Source organism: Megalobrama amblycephala, linkage group LG2 (genome assembly GCF_018812025.1).
Source record: "Megalobrama amblycephala isolate DHTTF-2021 linkage group LG2, ASM1881202v1, whole genome shotgun sequence".
Taxonomy (NCBI): Eukaryota; Metazoa; Chordata; class Actinopteri; order Cypriniformes; family Xenocyprididae; genus Megalobrama; species Megalobrama amblycephala.
The window spans coordinates 14628919-14651360 of NC_063045.1; the positions used below are offsets into that span (position 1 = coordinate 14628919).

The following is a 22442-nucleotide window of genomic DNA, read 5'->3' on the forward strand; positions in this document are numbered from 1 at the left end:
AGACAGACACATGCTCCTATACAGACTCAAACATAAATGCACAAAAAATTGTCAGCACTCCCCTGCAATTCTTTTTCGATAAAATAGTTCACAACTGAAAAGCTAAGTGACATTTTTCAGTGGTGAGGTGGTAATTCACATTTTCTCATTCTGTAGTTGCTGGACATGTCTAGTCGATCTTGAGGGGCTCAATATGAGGCATCTGTGGCGCCCTGGAGTCAAAGCTCTGCTGAGGATTATTGAGGTAGTGGAGGCCAATTACCCTGAGACTCTAGGCCGTTTGCTTATCCTCAGAGCTCCCAGAGTTTTTCCTGTCTTGTGGACACTGGTGAGGGACACCGCTGTTTGCTTTTGCTTTTAAATTGTTTTTCTCTCCTCAAAATTAGAGATGGGAATGGTCTTACATGACATGCCATGCATGCTATATTTATTTGTTCGTATTAAAAGATTAGTCCACTTTTAAATAAAATTTTCCTGATAATTTACTCACCCCCATGTCATTCACAATGTTCATGTCTTTCTTTCATCAGTCGAAAGGAAATTAAGGATTATTCTCCTTATAGTAGACTTCAATGGCCTCCAGACGGTTCAAAGGGCTTTAAACGATACCAGACGAGGAATAAGAGTCTTATCTAGTGAAGCGATCAGTCATTTTCGGAAAAAAATACAACTGTATATGCTTTATAAACACAAAATAACGCCTTGCACGTGCTTCCGCATTCTTCAAAATGCTTATGCTGTATGTTCTACACCTTCCCTATTCTACTTACGGAAAAAAACTGAACTGGCGCCGCGTTCGTCCCGTAAGTAGAATAGGAAAGGTGAGGACGTACAGTGTTGTGGCAAAAAATCAGCCCGACTCTACTGCATAAAAGACAAACATGTCCATTTGTCTTTAAAGGTTTTATTTCTTGCAAGAAAGGTCAGACAGGTCATACAGAAACACAAGTAGATGCAGAGTTTAAGACAAAGAACGAAAGCTTCCCCTCACTTTTATATCTCTAACCTCCAAGGCCGAAGCCTCTGTCCTTTTACCATATTAGGAACATCTCTTAGTGGCTGTAACTTTCCACACATTGTTAACATACATCTTGCATGTCCCCATACCATATCTTGCTCTTTCTATTTCTAACATCTATGTTAACACTATGTTAAACATTACCACTTAAGCCAACATCATACCATGTTCCATAAGCATCATATTTCACAAGAATACAGGTAAAAATCATATGAAAAAAATAAAAAAAGCATATACAGTTGTATTTTTTTCGAAAATTACAGATCGTTTCACTAGATAAGACCATTATTCCTCGTCTGGTATCATTTAAAGCCCTTTGAAGCTGCACTAAAACTGTAATTTTGACCTTCAACTGTCTAGAGGCCATTGAAGTCCACTATAAGGAGAATAATCCTGGAATACTTTCATCAAAAACCTTAATTTCTTTTCGACTGACGAAAGAAAGACATGAACATAATGGATAACATGGGGATGAGTAAATTATCAGGAAAATTTTATTTAAAAGTGGACTAATCCTTTAAGCACTGTGCCTTATCAATCCCCCCTTTAATACACAGTCCTAATATGGAAATAATTGCTTGAAGTAATAGCCTTTCATTTAGAAAATAAACGAATCACCGAGTTTAAACTTCAAAGCCTGAGTTAACCCACAGGAAGCATATTATGTATTTATTAACTGTGCTTTCCTCCTCCCCATCTGTGTTTACAGGTAAGCCCTTTCATTGATGAGAATACAAGAAAGAAGTTTCTGATCTATGCGGGAAATGACTACCAGGGCCCTGGTGGTCTTGTGGACTACATTGATAAAGAGATCATCCCTGACTTCCTTGGAGGAGAGTGTATGGTATGTAATTTTTTTCCCTTATGCTTTGCGAGTGAATGGTATCTATTCAGTCCTGTATTCCAACTGGGCTATTATGTATGTTGTCTCATCTTAGTATGGTTTAAAGGTCCCGTTTTTCGTGGTTTTTTGAAGCTTTGATTGTGTTTATAGTGTGCAATATAACATGTGTTCATGTTTCGCGTGTAAAAAAACACAGTATTTTTCACATAATTTACTTATCTGTATACCGCTGTTTCCACTGTCATAAAAACGGGCTGATGACTTCCTTGTTCTATGAAGTCCCTCCTTCAGAAATACGTAACGAGTTCTGATTGTGCCAGCGGTTCCTGTGTTGTGATTCGACAGCAGTTTAGCGCATTTTGCCCGGAAAGGTCACGCCTCTTACCATAACGTGGAGATGCACGCGCTCAGTGTTATTGTAAACATGTCTTTAATTTTACCCTATCAATTTGAGCCGGAATCAGACCCGGTGATTGGACTGCGGGATGAAAATAACAGCGTTTCGACGACATGGCGACAAACACACTCTACAAACGCAACTCTTGTGTATTCCTGTGGGCGGAGGTTAGTCAAAAAACTGTTTTAGTGACGTCATTAAAGAAGGAAGTAGAGGGATGTAGTCCAAACTGGCCGTTCGATGTAGGCGACTTCTGTTAAATAAAATATCTCGCTTGGCATTGAACTTTGAGCTTTAAAATTTTACAGATTTTATTTATACTCTAACAACAACATTACACACTAACTAAAGTTTGAAACATGGGATCACGAAGAACGGGATCTTTAAGTAGCTTATTGAACTAAAGAAGTGGCACTGTGAAATATGTGCAGTGTGAAGTGCCAGAGGGTGGCTTGGTGCCCAAGTCCCTGTACAGAACTGCAGAGGAACTGGAGAATGATGAAATCAGGCTGTGGACGGAGACTATTTACCAGAGTGCCAGCATCTTTAAAGGAGCGCCACATGAGGTCTGACTGCATTAGAAACAATATATGATTTGGGTTGTGTTTGGTGCACTTGCAAAATATGATCATTATTCATTAAGATTTTTTTTTACAAAACTGGATTTCAGTCTGAAAAAAAACATAACATTGATCATTACATAACATTGAACATTGAGTGCCACCTACTGGACAGCAGTAAAGCTACACATGTAGTTAAAGAACACAATTTTCTTTTTTATATTTCATCCTTAAGCTACTGATTGAGATCATCGATGCCTCCTCAGTCATCACTTGGGACTTTGATGTTTGTAAAGGTGATGTGATCTTCAATATCTACCACTCTAAACGAGCTCCGCAGCCACCAAGAAAAGATCCGTTGGCTACTCATGGCATCACCTCTCCTGCAGGCAACAACGTGCAGCTTATAGATAAATCCTGGCTGCTGGGACAGGACTACAGTATGGTGGAGTCACCACTCACTTGCAAAGAGGGAGAAAGTGTGCAGGTATGACCTTTAAAAATGTAAAATAATTACAAACAGTTTTATTATTAAACGTTCTGTCTAAGGCAGGGGTAGGCAAGTTCATTCCTAGAGAGCCGCTGTCCTGCTGAGTTTAGCTCCAACCTTAATCAAACACACCTGAACAAGCTAATCAAGCTCTTCAGGATTACTAAGGCTATAGGCAGCTGAAGGTTTTTTTTCAGGGTTGGAGCTAAACTCTGCAGGACAGCGGCTGTCTAGGACCAAACTTGCCTACCCCTGGTCTAAGGTGTTGGGTGATTGTAATTAAAGACAATTATCTTGATAATTGTTTAATCTTTTTTTCCCCCCTTTTCATCCTCTCTGCCAACATGTGTACACACCCTTTAGGGTTCACATGTGACTCGATGGCCAGGTTTCTATATTTTGCAGTGGAAGTTCCACTCTATGCCAGCATGTGCCACCACAAACCTACCTAGGGTGGACGATGTTCTGGCTACTCTGCAGGTGTCCTCTCACAAGTGTAAAGTCATGTACTACACTGAGGTTCTAGGCTCAGAAGACTTCAGGTAAACTTTCTGAAGAGCTTTGAATTGTGTGGTATCTTTTGTAATTAGGGATAAACCAATATGAAAATGTTGGCTGATACAGTAATTCTTTCTATTTGAAAGCCGATATGTTGGCCGATAAATATAAATCCAATTTTTTATATAATTTTTGAGAACCCGATAACAAAAAACAAACGTCTCACCATTAAAATCCATGTCCCAAGCACTTCGATATAAATCAAACATATACAGAAAATTATATGAGAAAAATAAAAGTGCTTGATATTATTGTCATTACATCAATCTTTTTGAATAAGAAACATCTTAAATTAATATTACAGTTTCAAAAAACAGCATTGCTGAATGAACACCCAGTAAACTGACTTGCTTTGTTAACCCTTAAATCACTACCATGGTTTTATTATAGTAAAAATGTAGTAACTGTGTTTTTTGGAGGATTGATTACCATTTGTATAACTACAGTTTAACTACAAATACCATAGTTAAACCATGGTTTGTGTGGAAAAACCATGTTTTTTTTAATTATTATTATTAATGTTTATTTGTTGTAAATCCATGGTTAATTTTTGTAAGGGAACTCAACAAATGCATTCTATATGAGATTAATCAAATATTTATACAACATAAACATAATATTACAACTTATCTGCACAAAATGACGCAAATGCATAAGTGAACTTGAACCAAGTTACATGCTAGTCAGAATGTGTAACTCCTGTCGTGGATGCACTCTTCCCTTAACAACATGCTGAAACACAGCAACTAAACTCAAAGAATTCACAATGTTTTATTACAATAGTTTACTCATTATAATATTATGTAATATGACAGTCCAAAGCATAGTTATGTATGTTGTGCATTGCTGTTTGAACTGCATGCGCTGAAGCTAATGATGATCACAGGTAAACTGAAGTGCTTTATTACCGTGTTAATTAACTTAACCTATATGAGATAAATGAGATGAATCAGATAAATATATATAAAAACAAAATAAACATAATATTACAACTTCCAATTGTAAAATCAAACCTTATTGTTCTAGTTATGAATGTGTAACTCTATTGTGGATGTGCTTATCCCGTAACAACACTCTAAAACTCAGGCATACAAATAATTCACAACATACAGTACAGTCCAAAAGTTTGGAACCACTAAGATTTTTAATGTTTTTAAAAGAAGTTTCGTCTGCTCACCAAGGCTACATTTATTTAATTAAAAATACAGTAAAAAACAGTAATATTGTGAAATATTATTACAATTTAAAATAACTGTGTACTATTTAAATATATTTGACAAAGTAATTTATTCCTGTGATCACAGCTGAATTTTCAGCATCATTACTCCAGTCTTCAGTGTCACATGATCCTTCAGAAATCATTCTAATATGATGATTTGCTGCTCAATAAACATTTATGATTATTATTAATGTTGAAAACAGTTGTGTACTTTTTTTTTTCAGGATTTTCTTGATGAATACAAAGTTCAAAAGAACAGCATTTATCTGAAATACAAAGCTTCTGTAGCATTACACACTACCGTTCAAAAGTTTGGGGTCAGTAAGAATTTTTATTTTTATTTTTTTGAAAAGAAATTAAAGAAATGAATACTTTCATTCAGCAAGGATGCATTAAATCAATCAAAAGTGGCAGTAAAGACATTTATAATGTTACAAAAGATTAGATTTCAGATAAACACTGTTCTTTTGAACTTTCTATTCATCAAATAATCCTGAAAAAAAATATTGTACACAAATATTTTGTACAATTGTACACATTAACACTCTGAGGTCTGAGGGTATCGCCGGCGATACCACCGTGGTTTTTTTCTTATCAGTGTGAAAGAGACTCAAAATACTCCGTCAATGTTGCACATACAATTAAGAGCTATACACCATTTTAATCTGTGGAATATCTTCTTTCATTTGTGTACACTCAGAGTAAAAACAAAATGTTGTGCTTTTTGTAAAATAAAGAAAACTAACATGATGCATGATCTCTCGTCTCCCTCTGAACGAAGTCCAATCTGATAGTTCTTAGAAAATGAACTGTAACTTAGTGAATACTAATCACAAAAAAATTACACTTATGTCTAAAAAAACGTTAAGATGTCAGGTTTTAAAACATATAAGTCAAATCGAAAACAAACCTTCTGTGTTTATGTAATCTGTATGAAAAGAGAGCCATGTCAGAAGTCTGTGATTCAGCTCATTATCCGCTAATGCGGCCACGCCCACGGAAGGGAGCGCTATTCAGACGCAAATTCAGTCAATACATGCATACATCATCTCAATCGTGTATTTATTGTCTTCAAAGTGTTTTGAATAGCCATATTTAGCTATCTCTTGCCTCTGTTAGTTCCTTGATTGTCACATGATATGCCTCTTCTTTTACTGAGGCATTTGTGGACAAAAGGGGCAGAGCGCCCTCTGGCTCAAGTATGAATTAAAAACACACCATCCAGCGCTCATAATGATGACAATAAATATAGAATAATAAATATTACTCCTCTGTATAGAAAATTGATATAAACATATGAGAATCCATCAATATTTCTCCAAATGTGTATGCTTTTAAGCATATTAAGAAATTATGGTCAATATAAGATTTTAAGAGTCAAAATGTGAAGCTTGAGTCTTAGATCTTTTTAATGATGTATAGTTTGTCAACTGCACATCAACATTTAGGCTCTATAATATAACAAATATAGTAGCCTATATGAAATGCCCTAGAGGTAGGAATGTTCGGACGCTTTGCATCACAGAAATACATTATATTTTAAAGTATATTAAAATAGAAAACCATTATTTGATTATAGACTTGAGACTTCTTTTAAAAACATTATAATGGCAATGTGTTCAATCTTTTGACTGGTAGTGTAATTTAACATAGGCCTATACAAAATTTTCTTCATATCATGTGCAATAATACGTGCATGCATGAGATCACAAAAATCATGTTTTTTTTTGTCCTGAGTGGACTTTAATCCTGTTATCAGCATGATCACAGAGGGTTTTTTCACAGCCTACCTGACTGAAAGGCCTCATTAATATGCAAGTCATTTCAGGTCATTATTATTCAATTCTTTTGTCTTCTCAGGTGAGAATCACCCATTATACATGAGGATCCACACCTCCATGCATACTGTGTTTCTTGACCAAAAGTGTCTTAGAAAATTTAAATCTCTCTATTGTTTTATATGAAGGAGTAGGAAGGATCATTTTTACTCCATTCTGAAGCAAAAACTCTAGTCTACAACCTCCAATACCCAGAATCCTTGTGAACACAGTTTTAATATATTTTTTTTGGTCTTATTTCAGTGACTTAATGTTTTTGTTTTTTCAATAACCACGCATAAACGTTATTCCTTCAAAAACACAAACATGTACATACATGTTCCTCACATATTATTGTAGCCTAGTTTGTGCTGAATACAGTGTAATGACACATTTGTCATTAATATGTTTATGAACAACTGAAAAAAGCACAAATGTCAGGGCATGTCAAAACTTCTCCAGGGCCCCAAAAATCCTCAGACCCCTGAGGGTTAAATGTTTCTTGAGCAGCAGATCAGCATATTAGAATGGTTTCTGAAGGATCATGTGACACTGAAGACTGGAGTAATGATGCTGACAATTCAGCTTTGCCATCACAGGAATAAATTACTTTGTGAAATATATTCAAATAGAAAACAGTTATTTTAAACTGTAATAATATTTCACAATATTACTGTTTTTACTGTATTTTTAATTAAATAAATGTAGCCTTGGTGAGCAGACGAAACTTCTTTTAAAAACATTAAAAATCTTAGTGGTTCCAAACTTTTGGACTGTACTGTACTTTGACAGTTCTCATTACAATTTGATGTAGCTTATATGACAGACTTGCGCTGCACGTTGCACTTAACTGTATTTTCCTTTTCGAAATATTTCCAATCATATTTCAAGCTATTCAAAACCATCATGTCAAACAGTGCGCATCTTAGGTGTCTCAGCTGAAGGAAATAATCCATTATTTATCGGCTTTAATATATCGGCCAAATAATTTATTTTTTTTCTGGCCGACTACAATAACATTGAACATATATCGGCCATAACAGATATGGTGGCCGATATATCATATCGTTCATCCCTAGTCCCTAATCATTTCATAACTGCCTAGTCACAGCCATTTTTAAATTTTATTTGAATTCAAATAATATTAATATTAATGTTACCTTTTTTATAGACCTTTTTATCTGCCTCTTTATTTAAACTGGCTTTTTCTGTTTTGGTTATGTCTATGTATTTTACCAGTATTATTGCCATATTAAGGTAAAAATGTTTGTCATATTAAGGTGAAAAATAGAGCGAAATAGTCATGAGCAGTGTCCAAGCCTGCTGCTTCTTTTTTTTCTCTCTCCCTTCTGCACACGACCACCTTCCTATGTGTTTCTCCCTGTAAAGAACGGCTTGCTGCGATGTGCAGAGTTTGTAAGTGAACTTGTTTGCCGTTAGCTTAGCAACTGTGCTGTGCTAACGGATAGTGTTTGTTAGCATTATCATTATGCTAACAAAGCTCTGTTGATTCTGTCTGTTCAAACACGCTTGGCTTGAGTTTCACCCTCTAACTCTCTGTTCGGTGTGTGCAGGCTGCTGTAACACTGCTGATGAGAGGTTATAATAAAAGCCTACATGAAGACTTTTTTGTGAAACTTTGCATTGTCCATTATCATTGTAAAAATGTCTTGTACATCACTGATGCTACAGATAAGGGACAAACACAAAAGCCATCTTTATACTAAAAATGAAAAAAAGCATCTAAATAAAAATACTTACATCTTATAAAAATAGTTACATCTGAAGGAAATCTGTATACTCAGGACATTCATTGCTTATATTTTTAAATAATTTAAGTATTATTTTAAATGCATGCAAGACATGCAATTTAACCTGCCCTCAGCATGAGGTCGCAATGTAAAACTGCCAAACAAAGTGTTTAAAAATTAAACAAAATCAAAACGATGCATTTAAATTGAAGGGCAGAGATATGTAAGATATCAGACAACACAAAAGTCAATTTTGAATTCTATTTTCCATAAAAAAAAAAAAAAATCAGAGTTGTCCTCACTTTGTGTTAACAGTCAAGATTTTTATAATCCTGAATAAATCAGGTAATGTCAGAATTGTATTTATATATATATATATATATATATATATATATATATATATATATATATATATATATATACACACACACAAACCTGATTCCAAAAAAAGTTGGGACACTGAACAAATTGTGAATAAAAACAGAATGCAATGATGTGGAAGTTTCAAATTTCAATATTTTATTCAGAATACAACATAGATGACATATCAAATGTTTAAACTGAGAAAATTTATCATTTTAAGGGAAAAATAAGTTGATTTTAAATTTCATGGCATCAACACATCTCAAAAAAGGGGACAAGGCCATGTTTACCACTGTGTGGCATCCCCTCTCCTTTTTATAACAGTCTGCAAAAGTCTGGGGACTGAGGAGACAAGTTGTTCAAGTTTAGGAATAGGAATGTTGTCCCATTCTTGTCTAATACAGGCTTCTAGTTGCTCAACTGTCTTAGGTCTTCTTTGTCGCATCTTCCTCTTTATGATGCGCCAAATGTTTTCTATGAGTGAAAGATCTGGACTGCAGGCTGGCCATTTCAGTACCCGGATCCTTCTTCTACGCAGTGATGATGTTGTAATTAATGCAGTACGTGGTCTGGCATTGTCATGTTGGAAAATGCAAGGTCTTCCCTGAAAGAGACGATGTCTGGATGGGAGCACATGTTGTTCTAGAACTTGGATATACCTTTCAGCATTGATGGTGCCTTTCCAGATGTGTAAGCTGCCCATGCCACATTCACCCATACCATCAGAGATGCAGGCTTCTGAACTGAGCGCTGATAACAAGTTGGGTTGTCCTTGTCCTCTTTAGTCCAGATGACATGGCGTCCCAGTTTTCCAAAAAGAACTTCAAATTTTGATTCGTCTGACCACAGAACAGTTTTCCACTTTGCCACAGTCCATTTTAAATGAACCTTGGCCCCGAGAAAACGCCTGCACTTCTGGATCATGTTTAGATATGGCCTCTTTTTTGACCTATAGAGTTTTAGCCGGCAACGGTGAATGGCACGGAAGTATTCCTGAGCCCATGTTATGATTTCCATTACAGTAGCATTCCTGTATGTGTTGCAGTGCCGTCTAAGGGCCCGAAGATCATGGGCATCCAGTATGGTTTTCCGGCCTTGACCCTTACGCACAGAGATTGTTCCAGATTCTCTGACTCTTTGGATGATATTATGCACTGTAGATGATGATAAATTCAAACTCTTTGCAATTTTTCTCTGAGAAACTCCTTTCTGATATTGCTGCACTATTTTTCGCCGCAGCATTGGGGGAATTGGTGATCCTCTGCCCATCTTGACTTCTGAGAGACACTGCCACTCTGAGAGGCTCTGAGAAGTTATACCCAATCATGTTGCCAATTGACCTAATAAGTTGCAAATTGGTCCTCCAGCTGTTCCTTATATGTACATTTAACTTTTCCGGCCTCTTCTTGCTACCTGTCCCAACTTTTTTGGAATGTGTAGCTCAAATTAAATCCAAAATGAGCCAATATTTGGCATGAAATTTCAAAATGTCTCACTTTCAACATTTGATATGTTATCTATATTCTATTGTGAATAAAATATAAGTTTGTATAAGATTTGTAAATTATTGTATTCCTTTTTTATTCACAATTTGTACAGTGTCCCAACTTTTTTGGAATCAGGTTTGTATGTATGTATATATGTATGTATATATATATATGTGTGTATGTATATATATATATATATATATATATATATATATATATATATATATATATATATATATATAGTGAGGGGAAATAATTATTAGATTTTGTTACTGATTTTGTTAGTTTGGCCACTTAAAAATGAGGGGTCTATGATTTTTATTGTAGGTTTATTTTAATGGATAGAGACAGAAAATCCAGAAAAGCACATTATATAAAGGTTATCATTTGATTTACATTTCAGTGAGTGAAATAAGTATTTGATCCCAAAGCAAAACATGACTTAGTACTTGGTGGAGAAACCCTTGTTGGCAAGCACAGAAGTAAGACATTTCTTGTAGTTGGTCACCAGGTTTGCACACATCTCAGGAGGGATTTTGGTCAACTCCACTTTACAGATCCTCTCTAAATCCTTAAGCTTTCTTGGTTGTCACTTGGCAACTCCAAGTTTCAGCTCCCTCCACAGATTTTCTATAGGATTAAGGTCTGGAGACTGGTTGGGCCACTCCATGACCTTAATGTGCTGCTTCTTGAGCCACTCCTTTGTTGCCATGGCGGAATGTTTTGGGTCATTGTCATGCTGGAAGACCCATCTACAGTGTTCTGGCTGAAGGAAGGAGGTTCTCATCCAAGATTTTACGGTAAAATTTTTGGCCCCATTCATCAGCCCCTCAATGCGGTGAAGTCGTCCTGTACCCTTAGCAGAGAAACAGCCCCAAAGCATAATGTTTCCACCTCCATGCTTGACTGTAGGGATGGTGTTCTTGGGGTCATAGTCAACATTTCTCTCCCTCCAAACATGGCGAGTTGAGTTGATGCCAAGGAGCCCAATTTCTAACCACAGCACTTTCTCCCAAGTCTTCTCTAAATCTTTTAGATGTTCATTAGCAAACTTCAGACAGGCTTGTACATGTGCCTTTTTGAGCAGGGGGACCTTGTGGGCACTGCAGGATTTCAATCCATTGCGGCGTAGTGTGTTACCAATGGTTTTCTTGGTGACTGTGGTCCCAACTGCCTTGAGATCATTTACAAACTCCTCCCTTATAGTTCTGGGCTGATCTCTCACCTTTCTCATCATCATCCTTCATCCATCATCAATCTTGCATGGAGCTCCAAACCGAGGGAAATTGATTATTTTGTATTTCTTCCATTTCCGAATAATCACACCAACAGTTGTCTCCTTCTCACCAAGCTTCTTGCTGATGGTCTTGTAGCCCATTCTAGCCTTGTGCAGGTCTACAGTCTTGTCCCTGATGTCTTTTGACAGCTCTTTGGTCTTGCCCATGATGGTGGAGAGGTTTGAATGGAAGATACAGATTCTTTGGATAGGTGTTTTTTATATACATAACAAGCTGATATTAGGAGTACTTTCTTAAAGTGACGGGACTAATCTGTGTTCGACATTGGCACATAAACAATCTGTAGGAGGCAGAATTCTTGCTGGTTGGTAGGGGATCAAAAACTTTTCTGCAAATGCGTTGGTAGGCTATTTTCCTTCTCAAGCTAGAACATTAATGGCTGTACAAATGGATTTTTAAAAGGCAATTGCATTTTTAGTATAATAAAAAAAAATAGCCTATAGACATAAGCAGTGTTGGGTAAGTTACTCAAAAAAAGTAATCCACTACAAATTACAAATTACTACATTAAAATTGTAATTTGATTACATTACTGATTACTGCATGTAAAAAGTAATCAGATTACTAATTACTTTACATTCAAGTTGCTTTGAAACCTACAAAAATACACAACAAACTGAAACTAATAGTTATTTCTGTAATTTAATATTGACTGAAAAATATTACAGAAGTATGAAAACAGCAACTTGACTTTAAAAATATTTGTTAATCATCTATAGGTAGCTTATTTATTCAAATGCAATCAACAGTCGCCTGAGGGCGCTCAACGACCACGTCATCTGTGAGCGTGAGATTCTAACATAATAAAAATAACTTATAAATATATGAAATATAAACTAATAAATATATGAAATATTGTACACTTGTTAATGTTTATTTTTGTTTGCCTTTTTTTTAATAGTATTTAATGATTATGAACACATATTAAGCATGACAAACCATTCAATCGATTAAACTACAAAGCTGGCAGGTATGGTATGTATGATTACAAAATAAAGTCATTAAGATTATTATTATTATTTTATAAAATAACATGTAGGATAAAAGTAGGCCTAGTTTTATCACGTGTTGAGCAGTTTCTGTGACAGCCCAAGCTCTCCGACGCACAGTTATAGTCTACATCAGCCTCCGAATTTACTCACTTCATTTCGTTCACTCTTTGCAGATATAGTGCACTCAGATGACATACACTATATAGGGATTAGTGAATCGGAGAACGAGTGAGCGGTTTCGGACACAGCTTAAACATTCCTTGCTGTGTGTAGCATGTATGTGTGTGGTAGCTTAACTGTGTTTATGTTTGTATGTAACTGCATTAAAGACAGGAAAAAAATTGCTGAAAACATTTATTGTCAAGTTTTGACTCTTTTCTTGTGCAATTCCCCACTTGAAAAGGACAATCCCTCCACATGAAGCTTTTAACTGGATTTCACTCAATAAACAGCCATGGGAACAGTTGCTTGTCTTTTATTTACCATTCCTTGATAGCAGTAAACAGGTGAAAAACCTCAAAAGAAATGACAAATACCAGTTATTATTTGAGCTGACAGCCAAACTAAACAATTTTCACATTCACCTCAGATAAACACAGTACCGTCATTACAAAATACAAGTTTTCCACTTTTAACAAGTACTTTCATAGTAAAGAACTATTCTAAGGCACCATTGTAGCCACACAACTATGTATCCTCTACAAAACAATCAATTGTTATTTCACTTTTTAGAATTTTCTTATCTTTTAACCAAGTATCTTTAGCCAAATAATTTTAGACTATACATTTTTAACTGAATTAAGAACTTGGTTTATTAAGATTTCTACAAAGTTGAAATTACTTTTAACCATTTCAAACCCGTTCTTTGTCAAACAATGAATTTTGGCTTTTCTTACTTTTCCTTTATACCCCACAAACAACAATTGAATTTACAAATACCACTACAAAAAGTCCTATCAAAGTCAACAAGAGTTCAGAGTTTGTGTTTTCCAGAGTACCATTAGCACTGCACTGCTTAAGTCAATCTAGTCAAACATGGCCAATATGATGCTTACCGGCTGTCCTTCACAGTATTGTAGAAGGCTTAATCTTGCACAGTCACCTTGATGACAAAGATAGTTTCCTTAGTCTTGTAGTGCATTCAATGCTCCTTTGACTGCAGTCTAAAGACAACAGAGCCAGATACTGACACGCTCAGATCATCTGGAATGTTTGTTCCACCTGGTTCACCACTGATTGAAGGAGGAGGAGTTTCACCACTGATTGAAGGAGGAGTTTCACCACTGAGGAGCTCCCAGGCAGTTTGTCAGCACATTTATAATAACATTTGAAAACAGTATTGTTCAGAAGTTACCTTCCCTCCCGATCCTGAACAAATCGCCTAAACATCAAATCTAGCTTGTTTAGGCGAGGTTGGACCGCTCTCGTCTTGGGAGCGGGTGTCCTCCTCCACGCATTCTCCGGTGATTCATAATGACGCATCTGCGCCAAACGTGATTTCTTTAGAAATGCACTTTACCTAATTTTTTTTTTCTTGTCACGCAAGTAACGTAATTTTATTGACATCAGTAACTGTAATCAAATTACATAAATTTAAAATGTAATGCATTACACTACTGCGTTATCAGGAAAAGTAATTAGACTATTGTAACGCGTTACTATGTAACGCGTTATACCCAACTCTGGACATAAGTGAAAAATGGGACACTGCTTACATCTTGCAGGAAGTGGGACAAAGCTCCCTATTTCGGGACTGTCTTGCAAAAATCCATTTGTGCACCCTATCTGTGTTAATTCGTCAATGACATTTTTTCACAGACGAAAACGAGACTGCATTTTGAATGACTAAAACTATGACTAAAATCTACTCTAATTTTCGTCAACAAATAAAACGAGACGAAAATGAAAGAGGGACAATTTGCAAAGATATCCGGTCAGGTCTACTGTCCTATGTGGAAGATGCGCACATTTGAAGTGTAACGTGCGGATCTAACCACGGGAAAACGTGGCGCTGTTGCACGCTCTACAGGCTCACGCAGCAGCACTTCAGACCGCTTCACAATTAATGAATAGTGCACATTATTGCCAAGTGATTACTTATAAGCTAATGTTGATGAATTATGACAATGTTTACTACACAATGTTTATATGGTAGTATGTTTTAGACGGTTATAAGAATGCATATTTTATCACCCTCATGAGCAGCCTGCTACAGTGCAGACTGCAGACATTTCAGAATAAGAGTCACGGTGTATTTTGGGATGGTTTATAATTATTTTTTCATGAGGGCTGTTTCATAAAAGACGCTAAGAAAAGCGAGGATTAAACTCCACTTGAATGAACCTAACAAATGAGTTGGGGCTAAAGCGGTTTCATAAAAGGTAATTGAAGTTCACGCAGTCCCGCTAGTTTAACTTACTTACTACATAACTTACATAACTTACTTTTCACAAGTTTATTCTCCATCTGTAAATGTTAGAAAGTCATGCAAATATTTCCATTTTGTTGCTAAACTTCACAGTGAACGAGCGCTGCTTCGTGCATGTTTGCTAAACAGACGGGACGCAATAGAAGCGCAATAATTCTGACTAAAATATACATTTTGCTAAAATATTTGATGTTGGACATTAATTGTGCCTTATGTACAATTTTAAACCTACAAGTAAGTGTATTTTTATGATATTAACTGTAAATTGACTAGTGTAATGGGGTAAATCTATATAAGTTTACATTCATCTTACTAAATAAAATTTAGTCTGTGCATATTTATTTTAATTTTTAATTTTGTGATTTTAATTTCTGCTCTTCTAATAACCATAAAAGTTACTACAGCTGCCAAACAAAACCAGAGAGAAATTCATATATTTTAAAACAATCAAATTAAATCAACAAATTTAAATTAAATCTTGGGCACAAAACATTTAGCCAGTCAGAAAAGAAAACCTGTAGGTTACACACACACACACACACACACACACACAGACACACACACACACACACACACACACACACACACACACACACACACATATATATATGTATTAAAAATTGAAGATTGAGTACCAATTTGCCAGAAATATGTCCATTAGGTCAAATATGCAATCGTCTGTGGCTGACGTATCATCAGAAGGATTTAATGACTTTAAGTAAAAAGTTTATCATCGAGGACTAATTTGCCAGAAATATGTTCAGTCGGTCTTATATGGCCTACTGTCTGTCTACTGTCTGGCTTAATTAACGTCAGATGGAGTCAATAATTATGTATAAAAAATTCATGATCGAGGACAAAAAATGTTTTTTAAGTAGGTCTATAATGGACTTCTGTATGGCGGAAATAAAATCAGAAAGAGTCAATGAGTATCTATAGAAAGTTCAAGATCAAGCACTCTTAGGCCAGAAATATGTTTCTAAGGTCAAATATGGAATATGGTCTGTCTTATGTAACACCAGAAAAAGTCAATAAGTCTGAATAGATATTTCATCATCAAAGACTAACTTGCCAGAAATTTGTTCAGTAGTTCAAAAATGGGTTCATACATGACTGAAGTAGCATCAGAATGAGTCAATGAGTATGTAATGAAAGTTGAAGATTGAGTACCAATTTGACAGAAATATGTCCATTAGGTCAAATACGCAATTCTCTGTGGCTGACATATCATCAGAAAGAGTCAATGACTTTATATAAAAAGTTCATCATCAATGACTAATTTGCCAGAAATTTGTTCAGTAGGTAAAAATGGCTTAATATATGGCTCAAGTAACATCAGAGTGAATCAATGAGTCTGTATTGAAAGTTCAAGATGGAGTCATTTTCGGCCAGAAATATGGTCATTAGGTCAAATATGCAATACTCTACGGCTCAAGTAACATCAGAGTGAGGCCTGTATATAAAGTTCATGATCGAGGACTCTTGGGACTGTAAAAGTTTAATCAAGTCTAAAATGGACTCTTGTAAAGCTGAAGGAAATAAAACAGGAGTCAATGACTATGAATGGAAAGTTCAAGATCGAGGACTAATTAGCCAGAAATATGTTCAGTATAGCTAATATGGACTTCTTTATGGGTGAAGTAACATCAGAAAGAGTCAACAGTCATGTATGAAAAGTTCAAGTTTGAGAGCTCTTTGGCCAGCAATATGACCTTTAGGTCAAATTTGCACTATTCTATGGCTGACGTACCATCAGATGGAGTCAATGAGTATGTATTAAAAGTTGATAATTGTATGTGAGAGAGTCAGCTGTAATATCATTGCGTTCCTAGTGGTCAGTGTGAGAGAAGCTCAGCTTAGCCTGACAGTTAGCCTGCCCTGGACCAGGCTAGTTTCCCAGCATAAGTTGCCAGAGTAACTGAGTTTGAACTAAAGTTTGTTTTATGAAACAGAATTTGCTGACAATAAGTCTGACTAACTAAAATAAGCCTGGCTTGTTTTCTAATCTTATTTATGAAACAGCCCTCTGGTTATTGTTATTTTGTTTACACAATAAACTATTTAATTTCTATTTAATTCATAGTAAACTACTGTATCTTTTGTCACAGGAAGGAAAGACTAAGAACATTATTTGACACATTAATCAATATATTTTGTATAAGGGTGTAAGGGTTATTATATAAGGGTTATTATAGTTAACTAAACCTAAAACCAAAGAAATCTTCATTACTTGAAATAAACGTTAACTGAAATAAAAAATAAATATATTAAAAAAAATGTAAACTTATTTTATTTCATCTAGTTCATAAGCTTTAGCTTAACCTGAGGTATCAAAATAACTATCAGAAATAAAAAGTTAGACATTTAAAAGCAAAAACTAAAAGACATAAACACACAAAAAATTACTAAATTATAATGAATGGAGAAAAAACTAAAAATCAAATCTAATAAAAATTTTAATAAAAATGAATAAGTGTGTCAATCCCTGAAAAGTACTGAATTTTGCTCTTTCGTGTTTTTGTTTTTTTTTTCCACTTGAACAGTCAAAAATGTCTGCTTTGGTGAGTAAAGTACAGTTGGTGAACATAAACAGTTTGGGTAATATCAGATGTACCTATATCAGTGTATAGGATCTGTGTATTGTTAGAGAAATGCTTAATACATTACAATTTATCTAAATTAGATTTTAGTTGACTAAATCTACTGTAGACTAAAATCTTATGATATTTAGTCGACTAAAACTAGACTAAAACTAAAACTATTTCAGATGACTAAAATATGACTAAAACTAAATGGCATTTTAGTCAAAAGACTAAAAACTGAATCAAAATTTGCTGTCAAAATTAAAACTGGACAAGATAAAAATAAAAATGTAAAAAAATTAAATATAGAGGTCTTGATTAAAGCATTCATCGCCAAACTACATTTGAGTAGTTAAGTTGCATTTTTTTTTTTGTTGCCGCCATGTAGTGAAATGCATTTAAAAACATTTATTTAACCATGTTCTGAGTGTTCTCATAAAACTCTCTCATTCATTTGTATGTCATTTATAAGAGTTGTTTGGGCTGTTTTATATTAGGATTTTGCCCCCCCCCAAAAAAACATCAAGCCCCGCCCCACAGCACCCTCCTGATAGAATATGTTCCTGCAGCTATGCACAGCAATAGCAAACCCTGATGTAATGACCTACTTCATAGAGAGCAAACATGTTAGATGCCAGTTTAGTCACTGCCACTTCTTAGGTCATGCAGGTTATGAACAAAAAAAATTACATAATTGATGCAGTTTAAAGACAGGCTACAGATCATTTGGATTCACATTTAGAACATTTCTGTTGCTGCTACAAGGTGGCTCATAATAATGCTTACCATTACAGTGAATCTAACATATGCTTCTTGTATTTTTCCAGTAAACTGCTGGAGACCCAGAATGATAAATACTGTACTGCTAAAAAGTGAAAAGCAAATCACTGGAAAGATTGTTGAATTAATTTAAATATTAGTTAAAAATTAGTTGTTTTAATTTGTGTCTTGTCAATCATTTGTTTAAAAACATATTTGCTAGTACTTACTTTTGTAACCTCAGTTGGAAGCACGGGTGGACTGGCCATCTGGCATACCGGGCACTTTCCCGGTGGGCCGACGTGCTTTTTTGGGCCGACCGCAAAAAAAAAAAAAAAAAATTCTCTCGGCCCAAAACACTTTAGTCAAAAATATCACAAAGGCTAGGTTTTTTCCTTCTGACAGACGCGGCCCATGAAACACGTAGCTCAGCGACCTATTGGTTGTTTTCTAGATTGACACTGGACTGGCCCAATCATATCTTTGAATCTTTGGATTTCTGCCTGCACGCAGTTTCAGTGTGATCATGGAGAAGAAACGCAAAGGAGGTACAGAGAAGCTGCGTGAGAGAAAAAAAACAGGCTCTTCAGGCAGACGCTGCCAAATGTGTCAAATTGACACAAATGTTTTCGGCAGTAGCAGGACCTTCACCAGTTCCTGTGGCTGATGAAAGTGGTGGTGGTGTCGGTGGCAGTGTTAGTGAGGAGGAGACTCAAGAGGAGAGGGACAGAGATGAGGGAGTGAGGGTAGAACCTGCGGTAAGCCTTGATAAAAATGAGCCAAAAACAAGTGGTGGACAAACTGTTGATGATAACACTCAGTGCTTCCCACACATAGACTTTACTTGGACGGGCCGCCCACATATAATAACGGCTGCCCAAGTATATTCAGAGACACATTTTTGCTTTTATTATTTTTATCCTCTTATACTTTTATATCCGCGCAAGATAATGAAACCATCCGCGATCGATTAACTAGTCGTTTCGAACCTGCTTGTTACGTGTGCATCAGAACTGTTTACTCCCGCTAACATTCAAACGAGCGCTGCATTTTGCAAAGTCACAAGGGGGCGCTGTTGCGCGTTCTACAAGCTCACGCAACAGCGCTTCAGATTGCTTCAAAGTGATTCTCAATCAATGAAAAGTGCAGATTTATGCCAAGCGATTGCTAATGAACTCAAGTTGATGAATTATTACAAAGTCTACTTTATGGCCTTTATATAAAATGTTTTAGACGATTGTAAGAATCTGAAGGATCAGCCTGCAAATTATTGTAGTCTCCCCCACAGGAAGAAAACACTAAGAACATTATTTGACACATATATTATTCATTTTATAAATTTTATTCACAAAATTTATAAATTTATTCCATTCACAGAGTGAGACACTATATGACAACAAGGAGAACATAGGAAAATGTAAACCATTTAAATGCTGTAATTTTGCATAATTTACAATGCATAATAATGCATAATATTAGTATGTAATTAAATGTAATATGTTTTAAGTATATATTATAAGTATATATTATAATATGTTTCAAGTATATTTCAAACCTGTGGGAAGCACTGACACTACAATAATAAAAGAAGTAGGCAGGTTATACACTGTATGATTGCAGTATGTGTATATATATATATATATATATATATATATATATATATATATATATATATAATTTGATTGTGATCTTATGTGGTCGTGGGCCGGTCTGGGCCAAAATGCCAGGGCCAATTTTTGGTCCCAGTCCATCCCTGGTTGGAAGCATCAGTATTTATCAACTTTGTCAATATTTAACACATCAGATGAAGGTTAATTTGATTAATTCTGAAAGAAATATTATATTCTTTTCATTTTTGTATAAAAAATATTAAAACATCAACTGAACTACATAAGTCTTATTTACCTAAGAACATTGGTTATACAGTATATGCTTCATATTAAAAAAGAGGGAAAGGAATTAAGGAATTTAGTAACTGGTTTGTTCATAATAGTGTGAAAACAGAACAAAAAATGTAGAGAATGTATTTTATCACTTATCTTTTTTTCTGAACACGATTATTACATAACTGAAAATGGATCAAATTAAAATGGCATGCTTTTTACTGCGTCTGACGGGCACACATTAAGTTATGAAGTGAATAAATGTTAATTTTTAGAAAAACATTTTCATAAAAACCTGTTCCCTTACATGGTCCATTATCTGAGACCTTTGTGTACAAAAATATCAGTTTCTATTATTGTAGTATTAAAAAATAAAAACTAACATCTAAAATTTGTTATCTCATGTCCCTTATCTTAAGAATCAGTGACTCGATTTTCATAGAACGTCAGGCCTTTTCACACAAAGTCGACACATTTCGACACAATAAGATTTTAAAAACAATGCATCTCTACCATTTTTTCATTAAATATGCGCAGATTCAGGCTGCGGCCCCTTTAAATTCTCATGCTCCTCACCCCCCGAGCTTGCGACTGCCTTAAACAGCATAAACAAAGTTCACACAGCTAATATAACCCTCAAAATAGATCTTTACAAAGTGTTCGTCATGCAACATGTCTAATCACGGAAGTATGGTATTTATTTGGATGTTTACATTTGCTTCTGAATGAGTTTGATGGTGCTCCGTGGCTAAAGCTAACATTACACACTGTTGGAGAGATTTATAAAGAATGAAGTTGTGTTTATGAATTATACAGACTGCAAGTGTTTAAAAAATGAAAATAACGACAGTCTCCGTGAATACAGTAAGAAACGATGGTAACTTTAACCACATTTAACAGTACATTAGCAACATGCTAACGAATCATTTAGAAAGACAATTTACAAATATCACTAAAAATATCAAGTTATCATGGATCATATGGTCCATCTGCCATTTTTCGCTATTGTCCTTGCTTGCTTACCTAGTCTGATGATTCTGCTGTGCACATCCAGACATCCTGCCCTTGTCTAATGCCTTGAACATGAGCTGGCATATGCAAATATTGGGGGCGTACATATTAATGATCCCGACTGTTACGTAACAGTCGGTGTTATGTTGAGATTCGCCTGTTCTTCGGAGGTCTTTTAAACAAATGAGATTTATATAAGGAGGAAACAATGGTGTTTGAGACTCACTGTATGTCATTTCCATGTACTGAACACTTGTTATTCAATTATGCCAAGGTAAATTAAATTTTTAATTCTAGGGCACCTTTAACAGAATCCACTTTTAGGGGGGCAGTTGTAACCTAATGGTTAGAGAGTCCGACTTGTAACCAAAGGTCATGAGTTTGAGTCTCAGTATCAGCAGTAAATGTACATGGGGGAGTGAATGAACAACGCTCTCTTCCACTCCCAATTCCCAAGGCACCTAACCCCCAATCACTCCCCGGGCACCACAGCAAAAATGACTTCCCACTGCTCCAGGTGTTCTCATGCTGTGTGTGTTCAGTACTCACTGCTGTGTGTGTGCGCACACTTGAATACGTGTGCTTCACTTCATTAACTTTCCAAGAACTACAACGAATGACTTGTTTGGACTACAGAACATTTTTTTTCCGGGTCTTGTGAAGTCACAATATTACTCATTTAAATAATGCCCACCCACGGAATATGCAAAAAAAAAAAAAAAAAAAAAGCTTCCAGAACCTAAGAGATTACAATGCAGGCTACACAAAAGGTTCTGGGACTGTTGTTTGTGGATCACAACTTGTATGTCTTATTTTTTGTAGTTGCATTTTCTATTAACAGTTCCAATTACAAGATTTATGTTGTTGCTACGATGTAAACAAAGGGCAAAGCTTTGTCTCCTCTTGCCTGCTAGCCAACATTAGTGTTGATATAGTGTGTACTGTAGCTTTTGTAAACTCTCGCTTTTGTAAGTCTGTTCACCGC

The 22442-nt window shown here is 35.5% G+C and overlaps 1 protein-coding gene across 2 annotated transcripts in view; it reads left to right on the plus strand.

Annotated features, from left to right (window-relative positions):
- The window catches only part of LOC125263760 (SEC14-like protein 1), a 94188-nt gene that overhangs the window by 62806 nt on the left and 8940 nt on the right, over nucleotides 1–22442 (plus strand). The window contains exons 8-13 of one of the 2 annotated variants that reach the window (XM_048182938.1): nucleotides 157–328; nucleotides 1728–1862; nucleotides 2691–2825; nucleotides 3055–3306; nucleotides 3673–3851; nucleotides 8293–8319. In XM_048182938.1, coding sequence (XP_048038895.1) covers nucleotides 157–328; nucleotides 1728–1862; nucleotides 2691–2825; nucleotides 3055–3306; nucleotides 3673–3851; nucleotides 8293–8319 — 900 coding nt within the window. The remainder of the gene's footprint in view (nucleotides 1–156; nucleotides 329–1727; nucleotides 1863–2690; nucleotides 2826–3054; nucleotides 3307–3672; nucleotides 3852–8292; nucleotides 8320–22442) is intronic. The other variant, XM_048182939.1, reaches the window with a different exon arrangement.